Here is a 13,102-nt window from a genome sequence, read left to right on the forward strand (position 1 = left end):
GTTCAAACCTTGCAGTTCTCAGCTTAAAGATGCATGAGGAGGTTGCCCAGGCACACAGAAACAGACAAGGTTTTGTCATACATCTATATAGGAACCATGAAGAGCTTTACCTATGAAGGAGATACTGAAGAGACTGTTAGGGCATGACAACAAATTGGCTGAAGGTGGAAAACAGTGAAGTCCAAAGATTCTCTCTGGGAAAACACCCTCAAACAAAGGAAGGCAAAGAAACCAGGACATGGTACCTGAAAGCCACCAAGACAGGAAGAGCAGAAAAGATTTCTATATAATTGTTCTCAGGTAATCACACAGGAACTGGGAAAGTGTCTGAGCAAAACCAACAGGCAACAGGGAAGACGGATTCCAATACAAATCTGACTGAGTGAACTACTCTGCCTTCTGTTTCCCTGCAGATGGGTAAATACTGGCATTTAGTGGTCATCTCTGGAGAACTAAATCCTTAGCTGGGCCTGGTTCAGGCTTCCTGCATGGCCTCAAGTATCTGTTGTAGACAGGCAGCTTATGATCCCGAACAAAGAGCTGTGGACTTGTTCTTGTGAACAGGCAAACTTTGGAGAGCCTTTCAACCACAAAGGCTCTCCAAAGACAACGGATCATAACTGAGGCACTGGATTCTTGAGGTCCTCTGCAACACTGTCCTATCCTCACAATGCCAACCATCCTCTGACTGTGAAAGTAATAACATAAAACTTTCTAAGGGCAGCAATCAACATTCTTTGAATTGTGTATGCTGGATAATAAACAGCTGCTGCAGATCTGAAAGTACATGTTTCTAAAAGGGCAGTCACAGAACAGCTGTTCTACCATGGCAAAAGGCAAAGATGAAAACTGAACTCTGGCAAGGAGGTCAGCAGTCATAGCCTGGACACTGCCTCAACACACCAGCTCAGCAGGAATACATTGAGATAAACTCCAAAAGGACACAACAACTTTACGAGGAAGCCAGTAAGGTGAGTATACATCGTGTGAAGGTAAGACATGAGCAAACATACCTTCTTACAGGAGCTGTAAATGCCATCCAACAGAAAGGGCCTTCGACGTCTCTCAGGGTTGAAAGGTGAACCAAAGCGAATGTAGTGTTTAGGTGTGGTACAAATCAGCGGGGAGTGCACGAGACCTGGCAACATATTCAGGGTAGTTGCCAGAACTGTTGGGTCTGTAGTAATGCGCAGAGGACACTCAATTGGACACTCCTGCTTTTCTGCCTTGTCGTTCAGCCATTCCGTAACAAGGTACTAAAGGAGGAAACACACACATCAGTGCAACCAGCACAGGTGGAGAAGAAAGGAAGTACGGCACAGTGGTGTATGGGAAGCAATGCTCAGGTCAGCCCACCTGCTAAAACCCCCCTCTGTCTCAACAGGAAGGACTTCCTGTGCCAAACCCAATTCTCACCTGTTGGAGACAACCCAATGTTGTAGCTCGATTTTATGCTCCAGTCATCTTAGTAGAAGATTCTCCAAAAACTCTGTTTTGATCACTCTGTTCAAAACTAGTTTCTAGACACAAAACTAAATGTATTAATAGCTAATTTATGCCCAGTTATGTGGCAGCTGCCTGCTAGCTTCTGCAATTTTTCCTCCTTTCCAAGTTTATCCTAGCTTGTACGTGACAGTTGCAGTCACGTTCCCTCTTGGTCTTCAATTCTAAGCTGAGAGTTAACCTCTTTGCTGCATCCTAAATGAGTATTTGCCACTCTGCCATCCTTACTTTGAGCACTTGCTCATATTTACCTTTTTTGTTTTGGGGTACTTTACTGCAGCTCGATTAGACTGGGATCCTGTAGCCAGGATAGCAGTCGGGTCAGATCCTGTCAACTGTCTGCCTTCTCCTGGCCCTTCCACAGTGCTGACATCTGTTGTGGTTACCAAGCTGGCAGTGCTTCCTTCCTCTGGCACAGCCTGTGCGAGTTCAGCTTGCTGGGAACTGGCTTGTTTCTGCCTTCTCAGTCTTTGTGCTGAACTGGTCCGGTATCGAGAGAAGCGACTTTTTGGTCGGGGCCTGGAGGGTTTTGCTGGAGCTGGCTTAGTCACTGTTTTGTCAGGGACAGCATCCTACAAAATAAACTGTCATTAGTCTGAGCACCTCTAAGAGTATTCCTTTTCTCTGCATACAGGATCAAGAATTGAGATTTATTTATTGACACTACCTGACTCTCAAAATCTTGTTGGACTCTGTTGGTTCATAAGATGGTCTTGGGGACCCTTCAACACTGGCACATTATCGTTTTGTCTTCTGCGTTCTTAAAGGACAGAACATGGGTCTTTAGGAAGAAAGCAGCAATAGGAAACTTGCTGCCTGTCTCAAGGTAACTGCTCTCATTCCTGACCTGAGCTGACATGGAGCATTCCAGGCAAGTGTCTGCACCCTGCCATAAAATGGGAACACATGCATCCAAAGTAGACTGGGTCAAAAAAAACCCAAACAAAAAGAAAAGAACTTTCCATCACTGCACTTACACATCCAACTTAAGCTCACACCAGTATAAAAGGGGTTCACCTGGAGAAGGAACTGGGCTTGTTCAGTCCACAGAGGACTGAGGGGTATGTAACAACAGTCGTCCTATAAACAGCCTGAAGCCTCTAAGAAGATGCAGTGGTGCATCAATGGACATACACTGAAATGAGAGGTTCAGACTGGATACATGGCAAATTTTTTTCAACCTAACAGTCATGAATTGGAAGAGGTGCAATCTCCATCCCTAGAGGTTTTCAAGACAAGACTGGGTAAAACGCTGGCCAGCCTGGTCTAGCTTCAGAGCTGTCCCAACCTGACTCAGAATGGACTAGAGAGCCCATGAAGCTCCTCCTCACCTGAACAATCTTATGATCAGAAATGCTGTATCTGAGCTTTGTACAAGATAGCAAACAGTTCATCTTACCGCTACTTGTGAGGACCGTCGTGTGTTCACCCCAGTACTGCTGGTACTGTTAGAAACAGGAGGAGGAGGAGCACTCAGTGCTGAACTTCCATCTTCAGTTTCAGGAGTCTCTGCTTTTACTTCTTCCAGCTCAGGAACTTCAGAATTGACGTTGATTTCAGCATCAGTGCTGTTACGGTCTGATGGTTGCTCTCGTCTCCTCTTTCTCTTTTCTAAGTTCTCAAACATGTGCATGATGGCTTCTACCTTCCTGTCTTCCCGGGACTACAACACAAGGGTAAATTGAAGTAAGCATGGTGAATTATGCACATAAACAAGGCAAGAACAGATATGGGAAGCAGCACAAGGAGAACAACTGCCAAACAGCAATGACAAAAGCCAGACAGAGGACAGAGAGAAGCAGTTCTTATCAGTTATTTGCATTTTTCAATATGGCAAATTTCCCAGAATAACAACAACATAATCGTGTGTTTGTAGCTCAAGTAGAAGAACTCGACTTTGTTCTTAAATAGGACCACTTAGATACTACTGAAGTTATATTTATAAAACAGCCACAAGGAAATGCATAATTTTGAAGAACTAAAAACCGTAAGAAAGCATAAGTAGAGTGAAGAGATGACTTGGAAACAAAGAGAGCTACTTGCTAATGACCAAACGTTAGAACAAAACAGAAGCCAAGGCAACAGAAGTTAGTGGTTCAGTAATTTGCAGCAAGTGTAATACACCACATAAACTGATTAAAATGTTCCAAATGCATTCATTTCCCAGCAAGACTATCAGAAGGTGACCCAGCTCAAAAATAAAAGCTTTGGTCTAAGCAGCTTACATAGTGGATAAGAAAAACAGAACATGAGAGAATAGAGAGGGAAAACAAGTCCATTTATTAGGTAAACAAAAAGGACAGGAAATCTTATCACCTGGCTGTGGCAGAAATAATTGGTAATTATGCATGTAAAAAGCCCAGTACAATAATTTTGCAGTGACTGGCAAGAATCAAGTGGGTTTTAAGAAGTGGGGTCAAGCGTCTTCTGAGATTTGTCATGGAGAAAGTATCTTGGAGCCCACAGCCTGGCCTAGACAGTTTTCTGTTAAAAAACACTACAAACACACACACACACACACACACACACACGAAGAGAGACTGAGGAAACCATAGATACGTGTATTTACCTGGTGCCAAATATAGAAAACTGAATCGCATTAAAGCAGATTAACTGGTGCAACCTACAGTAACTGGGCTTACAGGCTGATGGGAAACTAACGCTTCGCTTAGACTATTCTGTCCCAAGAAGAGATCAACCTCCCTGCATTAAAATGAAATCTTCCCTCCAAGCTTTAAGTCCAATCTGATGGATGACTGCCGTCATTCAAATTTCAGTGGAAACTGACTGCTTTATCTCATCTGTTCTAAAAACCATCCGATAATCCAAGGGTCTCTCCACTGGATGGCCCTTGGCTGTGCAAGTTGCTGCACTACCTTAACATTTAAAGCATTCTCAGGAAATTTACACTTGGAAGATCCCTATCTCCGATTAGAGGAAGACAGGTGATTATGATATCAAAGAAAAACATGGAATTCCTAGCTCTAATACTTTTGTTGGCTGGCAAAAGGATGGGAGCAATTTTTCTATTTTTCTTCCTTGGGTTTCTGGTTGGTTGGTTGTTTTAATTGTGTATTTGCATTTTTGTTTGGATTTTTCTCTTGTTTATTTAAATTAATGAATTAAGAGCCAAACCAGCTCCATTCACATGCATAAAACATTCTAATCCAGGCAGCAATCCCAGGGGCCATATGCAACACAAGAAAAAAACCACCAGCTCTACTCAGTAAAGATGAAGGCTGAAAAAGGACTATACCATCAATGATCCCAGAGCACTAAGATATATTTTGATCAAGAGGACTGCTTAAGACAACAATAATTTCAAAACAGAGAGATTTCCTAAGTAAGTGCCAATAGTACTGTTAGTGGTCTACCCCTCTTACTGAGTTTTGCAACTAATCATACCCTTTTCCCCACATGGCAACGTGTTTATGACACCATACACAGAACAGATACCTGTTTACAAACCTAACCCAGCAAAAATGATGAAGTTTTAAGAAAAATCAGGTTTTGGTTCATGGTATGACTGAATTGAAGATATCCCTGCTCACTGCAGCGGGGTAGGACTAGGTGACCTTTGAAAGCCCCTTCCCTATGGTATGGTTCTATATAGTGCCATAAATTCTTGTACTGGCAATAAGGAAGGGCAGCAAGAACATAAAAAAGGTGCAATTACCTTTTTGTAATGTGGTGCTGATGGTTTTGCTAAAAGTGTTTTAGACTACAGAACAGCCCTGAAAGTAACAGTTAAACCTTTCACTCAAGAAACAAATCTATAGTGTATCTCCTAATCTTCAGCACCCTAACAGAAATCTGTGACGTGGAGTCAACCTGCGTGGTTTTTTACCCACCTGCCCACCTTTTTTTTTTGCTGTTGTTAATCAAATTACTGAAGATCACTAACAGTTGGGATTTGCGTTCAAACAAGTGAAATAACCAACTGGACCTGTTGGTCACTGCATAAAGCAAGTCCTAAGGGGGGTGATACCCAGATAGAGAGAGGTACTTGCCCGTCGGCTGTGGACCAAGGCTCCCTGTTCATCTACAGGCTCCTCTTTCTCCCCTTCTTGTTTCTCCTCCTTCTCTGGCACCTGAGAGAGAAACCCAGATTTATTAACCCCATACTGTTTCAAGGTTACCAAGATTTCTGTCGTAATTTAAGGTGCTAAAGGTTTAAAAAGAGGCTTCCTGCAGTTTCTGTTCTGAAGTTTCCAATGCTATTGGATCAGACTCTTGCAGCACTGAACGGTAACATATATAACAAGGGGGCAAAGGTTTTACCTCATTGTCACTGACTGCTGCAGGTCCCTCAGGAACTTCCTCAGTCTGTTGACTGCTGTTCTCATCCGATGCAATGCTCTGCTGTTCCATTTCTAGCTCCTTTCGACGGGCCTTTCGCCGGCGTGTTTCTGCCCCAATCAGTGTGCCTAAAACAGGTGGAGGTAGGTGTTCTGCAGCATTTGGGCTACGTTTCTGCACAGGGCAATTCCGGTTTCCCTTGTGACACGCACAGTCCACTTTATAATTGCTGCTCCAAAACACAAACATAATTTGTGTCACTCTTCATTTCTCAACCCTTGCACAGAGACATTCAATACATCTCCTACTAAACATCTCACCACGTGCCAAAGCAAGGACAGCAGGCTACCTTATGGCTTCTATTGTAGAATATGCCAGCAGAACTGGACAGAATAGCCGGGAAATGCAATTCAGTAGAAAACGGAGCAATATGTAGAATGCGAGGAAAGGGCTGGAGGAAGATGTCCAGTCCAGGAGGGCAGTGGAGAGCTCCCGGGCGAGGTGAAGGACTCACCAGATGTTGTACTCATAGTCAAAGGCGATGGTAACCTCTGTGTCCTTGGCAATGGTGGCAACAGCGTAGATGCACAGGTGGATCATCCCATCAGCAATCACATGACGAACCTTGTTAAACAAAGTAGAAAGAAACTGATGTCTCCACAGGTTGCATTTCCTACTTCTGAGACAGAAGCCTCCTTTTGCAAAGTAGCTCTTACCTACTCTACGAATAATTATCCCAAATTCTCCATAGGGAGAAGCCTGCTTCACTGCTCGTCTCATCCTGTGCTTTTCCACTTACAACTACCACCACCTGCTTACCCTCAGTACTACTGTGCAGCCAAAGGAAAGACATAAAAGAAATCTTTCTCTTCCAAAAAAAACCTCCCTCATGTTCCCAAACCTTCTCATATTCCAAGTATAAACCATCAAACAAGCAAGAGACACAGAGAATTTACCACATTTAGGGCATTTTAAGTTAGGGAAAGTGCTAAGCTTATGTAAAACATGTATTTGCAATTACAGTGATGATGGAGAGAGAATTTACCTCTGCGTTTGGAGTGCAGGACCGCCTGATGAACCTGGCATCATTACCAAAGGTGCGGGCATCAACACACATCTCAACGCCATTGAACTTGGAGTAGAACAGCACAAAGGGATATGGCCTGGAGAAGCAACAGAACATCTCAATCCCAAAATAGCCAATTCCTACAGCACTGTTGTTAACAGGTATGCCTCACTTCATTTAGAAGCAGCACTTCCATCAGCACTATTGCTCTGGGGGCTTATGTACTTCCATCAGTTTAAGAGATCTATTTCAGAGGGTTTGATCCATAATCAGAGCATCAAGCTGAGGTGATATTTTTGATTTCCCATTTCTATGGATGGCATAGCTGACAGGAACCTGTAAGCGAGCATTATCCCATAGAGACACTAGTCTCTCTGTGCCACGATGCTCTCATACCAATCATTTCATAGTACTCTTACTTTTTGAAGAAATGCCCATTGACCTCGAATTGCTGTCGTAACATAACCTTTCCTCGATACTCAATTATAAGGGTATCTAGTGCCAAGTCTCTTGCTGCCCTCAAGATCTTCCGGTGCTTCTGAACCCGAGTCACCCTTCCCAGCTGCAGCTGTAACAAAAACCAGAGCAAAAGAGAACTTGAACCAGAGGCCTCTAACTCATGAAGAATATTTTACCTACATAGAAAGAAAAAATATTCTAATAGCAACACAGAAAATCCGCCAGGTGAATATCTAGTCTATTCTGTAACAATTTAGGAACGACCAATAACCTTGATAATATTTATCAAAAGCAAACAGTATTTATTCCCTTCCTTCAACAGTAGTCTGACAAATCTATCAGACTATTTCAATCTCGCAGCTAGGAGGCATAACCAGACCTGTCACTTGCTACTAACTGGGAATTGCTCTGCAATTATGGCAACTTTCACAGCCAGAATAATTCAGATCTTCCCTAAATTGTGGGTTGTCACACATTCAGAGAAAAAAATGCAAGCTTTTCCTTCTGCAGAGGATGGTAAATTCCAGCAAACAGGCCAAAGACTTAAGCTGGCAATTTCCACCTCCATCCAGAAACTTCTCTACATCTCTCTGCTCAGCTAGTGCTGTTGATTTTTAATTTTTTTTAACACTAAGAAATAAATTTTTAATGAAGTAGTGACAGTTTGTTGAAACATCCTCATGTTAAAGTCTACAGCTCTATTACAATGGATTTTCACAACAATGTGTCTTGACAGTATGAAACCACAATATTCTTTAAGCGCAGACATCCAAATATGACAAATTTTATGGAATAATGGAAGGGATATTATAAGCACTAGGGCAGAGGAAAGACTTATTCCATAAAAACAAAGTACTTTTCTTACTTAAAAAATTGAACTTCTGTGCAAGCAAAGATTATGTGAAGATGACTGGCTGCCTTGCCACCACTTCTGTGCCTGTTCCTTCCTAAGCATTCTATTCACTGCTCATAAGGGCACAGTTTTGATACTTTTCCAGAGTGAATTGAAGCATAAGTGTTCTGACTTCAGTAGTAACGACCGTCATGTATCTAAATTAGGAGTAAACCACAAAATTTTACTAAAATCAAGTTCCCAACTTTTCCTGAGAGAGCTCTCATTAGAAACAGCTACTGAGCACTCTGCTGAAATGGATAAAAATTAGTTCAAGGGGCTCAGCCTGAACAATGACAGAACACACAACGAAAATAAAAGTTAACGCCTTAAGGCAGCACTCAGCACTGAGAACCCAGCAAAACCCTTGTACTGACCACATGAAAATACTGAACCACAGATCTTTTTAACCCTTTCTTCTGATTGTGATCTTACATCTCCTCTGTATACAACCTCTTCAGGAAAATTACTTTTGTTGTTTCAATATGACATTACACTGCAGATCCTGGATGAGCCAGTAAAGTAAGATCTATTTGTTGACTTCTCTTACTCAGATCCAGGATAAAGACAGCTTTATAAAAGTATTCATTTGAAACCTATTCAGATGGGAGTAGTGGTCCAGAGCTCCTCCTGAGATACATCCAGTGCTACAGGTGTCATGCCTATGGGGTTTATCTCTCTTATACCACTCTATCTGCCAGCAGTTGGGAAAACCTGCATATATGTACTGGAGATTCTGAAGAGCCTTGCAGGGCGTTCATCTCTTCAGGTCTTGGGTCCTGACAGGAGCTCACAGAGGATTCCCCAAGTCCACTCAAGTGGCATAACAGAAACATGTTATTTCCAGACTAAGAAGCCGCACTGCTGGTCCTGATTTCTGATCAACAAACCCATGACATGAGTGAACTGTAGGGTAAGACTGTTTACACCACGGAGTAGCAGCTAAATTATTTTTAGCACTTTGTACTTTCCAACTGTGGCAACAAAGAATAAATAAATAGGACCAGATTTCCTAGTGTATGACAGGAGATAAGAAGAAAGTATCTGAAGTTATTAGATGAATTAGGATCCAGTGTGCCTCCAGCTGAATAATTCTGTTTCTATACTATCACTGATTTGTTTTTATACTTTCTCACCTAGGCCCTACACAGGAGGGTTGGACCAGATGACCTTCAGTGGTTCCTCTCAACCTAAACTGTTCTATTACTCTATCAATACCAAGAATATCAATGACATCGTACTTTTCAGAGGTGCAAGTTCATGTCTGGTAGCCTTCACTCTCACCTTTGCCTCATGACTGACTTGTATTACACTTCACCTCATGCCAGAAAACAGCTTGGGGAATACATGTGGGATAAGGTGGGGTGGTCAGAGGAGGAGAAAGTCCATGCAGGAAAGAGAAGCTCTGCATCTGCACAACTTATTTATCTGAGTTTGGTGAAATAGGAATGATCTCATAGCTCTTCTGGTAAGACACAGCTCAGCTTATTTTCGTTCTCTGAATTTAGAAATATGAAGTAGATTAGCTGCCATGCTTTCATGTGTGAAAAGAACAAATGATTTTATTCATGTCATAGGCTAGGGACTGCTGACTGCTAATCAGCCAAAACTGTTCTGATATATTTGCAGAGCAACATCTGCATAATACTCAGTGGCTTTATTTTATAAAGGCCCTTTCGCTCTTCACTTCAGAATGTGAAATCAATCAGGGGTTTGAGCTCAAGTCAGCAAGTATCAGAGGCAACAAAGGGCAAATACTAACCCTGGGTTTGGTTTGGCAACAACAGTCAGGAAAGTGATTCACAGCTTTCAGTTTGTTGAGCAGCTGGCAGTAGCCAGGACTAAGATGATTTTATTCATACCACTAAACAGCTTCATATTTTCACAACTTTCCCTTTGCATCATGAGGACAGCTGAAAACTGGTTTATCATAAAATCACAGAATCATTGAGGTTAGAAAAGCCCTCTAAGATTGAGTTCAATTGTTAACCCACCACTGTCCAGTCCATCACTAACCCGTATCCCTCAGTGCCACATCCACAAGTTTTTTAAACATCTCCAGGAATAGTGACTCCACCACTTCCCTGGGCAGCCTGTTCCAGTTTGGTAACCCTTGTAAAAATAATTTCCTAATAGCTAGTGTAAACCTACCCTGGTGCAAAACTTGAGACCATTTCCTCTTGTCTTATCCAAAATAGTCCAAGGACCAAAATCCCATATTCTCCATGTGTAACTCTTCCTGGTTCAAGAAAGCTTTTAGGGCACATCTCAATCTCTTTTAAGAATATACTTGCATCACTGTTGACCTAAGTCAAACAACTCTCTCAACTGTTATGCAGGTATATATATGAGTATGCAGGGCATATAAAACATTATTTTTATTCCTTTCTCCTGTCTCCAGAATCTTCATGGCCAAAGAAAGCAGCGACAACACTTCTACACAGCTGCCAACTGCATATTAGCACAGCCTCCTGACTTTTTTCTAGCTCAAAGTACCTATTTTCCCTTATCTCACAGAAAAGCTACTTTTATGTTCAATAATGATACCTAGTTAAGAGACAACTGATGCAAACCAAGAAGCCTTCTCAGTTTGCTTGCCAAAGATGAGACAAATGAGTGAAACAAAAGTAGAATGCAGTGCATGAGAGCATGTGCTCCACACCTATGCAGGTGCCCTCCTCACAACACTCCACAGCCACCTCCTGAACAGAGATAACCGGACATAGGAGCTGATAAGCAGCAACCCAGGACAGCCACCTGGTCTTTCCTCAGTGTCCAAGAGAAACCATGAAACTGCAAAGTCCCTTGATACCTTCCCAGCATGTGCAATGATAGGACCTACCAACAGCTTGTTTACAGTAACTGCAGCTCACTGTGAAGTTTTCCAAGTTTCTACCTTTTTGTTTCTTTGGGATGTATCACCTTTGGAGTCTTCTGATTTGGAATGCTAGCCACATTTTCCTATGGGAAAACCTATGTCTGTACTGAGATGGGAGAGGCTGAGAGAGCATGAAAAGAACAAGCACATTTATGCATGGTATCTTCTATAGTCTTGTGTCCTGCTGTACACACATCAAGAAACAGCATGTGTTTTATTACTTGTTTCAGGACTTTTCCTAAAAGCCATGTGAAGCAGACAGAATTGGTTACATTTAGTCTCAAAAAACACTAAGATTTCTAGAGGAGTAGAACTTTTTCTTCTCTGTGTTTCCTCAGCTTCTCTCTTTAGAAAGGCTACTCACATAGCCAGCAGGAAGTGTTTCTCCCCAACCCCCCCAAGAAATCCTATTTATTGCAGAACCAGAGGCAAGAATGGAAGAAAGTTTGGTCCAAAGTCCTCCTTCTGCACTCTCCCTTACTGGCAAGATCTGTGCTCTGCCTGAAGTGAAAGCAGAGGGAAAGGTGGGAGGGAGCACATGAACTTCACTGAGTCAGTTGACATAAACAAGAATGATTCAAGCACAAACATACACCTGATATTCAGGTTTCTGACTTTGGTCCCTTTCTACAGAAGAAGTGCCCCACTTCTCTTCTGCAGCCCACCCTTTCAGATACACCTATCTCCATTCTCCTGGACAAGGAAGGCCCAGAAAAGCCTGAACTGTGCAGGAATGCTGTGTTCAATGCTATGTTCAATAAAGCACAGATAAGATGAAACAATAGATAAGAAGAGTATTAGTGGGGAGGACATACACCACACAAACACATTGTTTTCCTGTTTCTGCTTGTTTACATGCACTCCATAAAGATAGCAAGACACCAACCATTGCTCATTGCTGGAAAGTTAGGGAGAGAGTCAGTTTCCTAAAATCAGCTGTAGTTGTACAGTTTTTGGAAGTTACCAGAGTCCAAATAATCCAAAATACTGAAATAATGTTGAAAGGTTCTTTAAAGTAGCCTTCCACACGAGTGAAGAAATAAAATAAAAAATAAAGGGGACTGGAAAACTGAGGTGGAAATCAGGAAATTTCCTGTCTTCAGCAAGTGACAGATCTGGTTCCACCTCAGGCCGTTCAGTGATCAAAGTATTTATGGTAAAATAACAGTTAACCACATCACAGAACTGTGCAAAATATCCCCAACTTAGCAACACTGATTTGGTCTAATGCAAGTTATTTGTGAATCAATCTCTGTACTGGCAGAATTTCTGATTCACTGTGTATCAAACCTGTGCCTATTGGTCTGAGCTAGGATACTGCTCACCCATGCCCTGACCTACTCCACCTCTGTCCTGCTGGTTCTTACCTGCATCTGGGACCCAATAACAGTATTATTGCAGGCCAGTTCTGTTTTGTTGATTGTGTCCAGCATAGCAGTTTTGCCCACATAGTCTTTATTAGAGTTTAGGTGACGCTCCAGCAAGTTCTGCACATCAGCACTGTACTGGTTCGTGAAGGCTTCCTCATACTGGTCCGTCCAGAGGCGTATCCGATTCTCCCACCCTTCAGCTGTGTTTTCATCCAAGGCATGTGCTTCAGAAGGGGAATTCTGCACAAAACAGCAAAGAATGAATGGATAGTACACAGCAGGAAAACCTATCCACAGTGCTCCAAGCACATGAATATGCTACAAAAAAAGGCAAATCTGTTCCAAGCTATTTAAGTGTTGGTTATGAGGACACATTTTTCAGCATCTGCACCCTCCAGAACACTGTACAAGAGTGTCACTTAGGAATCTACCGAGATTTCATGCAGAATTAAGACCTCTTGGAAGTTGGAACTTGGCACTACTACAGAAAATAAAATTAGGCTAGTATATGGCCAGAAAAAAAAATTATGCCACTTTGGAAAAATAATCAAGTACATTAAAAAAGCAAAGGCATGGAATACACGAAGGCAAATAAATTTCCTGCAGGCTTGTCCTACTGTCAACCCACTCATGGC

The 13,102-nt window shown here is 42.2% G+C and overlaps 1 protein-coding gene across 3 annotated transcripts in view; it reads right to left on the minus strand.

The window, feature by feature from the left end:
• Window positions 1-13,102, minus strand: part of SETD5 (SET domain containing 5) — a 65,874-nt gene that overhangs the window by 18,503 nt on the left and 34,269 nt on the right. For all 3 annotated transcript variants that reach the window (XM_048316205.1, XM_048316203.1, XM_048316204.1), the window contains 9 exons: window positions 12,465-12,707; window positions 7,288-7,436; window positions 6,848-6,965; window positions 6,317-6,426; window positions 5,785-6,031; window positions 5,514-5,594; window positions 2,903-3,166; window positions 1,755-2,075; window positions 1,014-1,256 (listed from right to left, as the gene is read on the minus strand). In XM_048316205.1, coding sequence (XP_048172162.1) covers window positions 1,014-1,256; window positions 1,755-2,075; window positions 2,903-3,166; window positions 5,514-5,594; window positions 5,785-6,031; window positions 6,317-6,426; window positions 6,848-6,965; window positions 7,288-7,436; window positions 12,465-12,707 — 1,776 coding nt within the window. The remainder of the gene's footprint in view (window positions 1-1,013; window positions 1,257-1,754; window positions 2,076-2,902; window positions 3,167-5,513; window positions 5,595-5,784; window positions 6,032-6,316; window positions 6,427-6,847; window positions 6,966-7,287; window positions 7,437-12,464; window positions 12,708-13,102) is intronic.

This window comes from Corvus hawaiiensis, chromosome 11 (genome assembly GCF_020740725.1).
Source record: "Corvus hawaiiensis isolate bCorHaw1 chromosome 11, bCorHaw1.pri.cur, whole genome shotgun sequence".
NCBI lineage: Eukaryota > Metazoa > Chordata > Aves > Passeriformes > Corvidae > Corvus > Corvus hawaiiensis.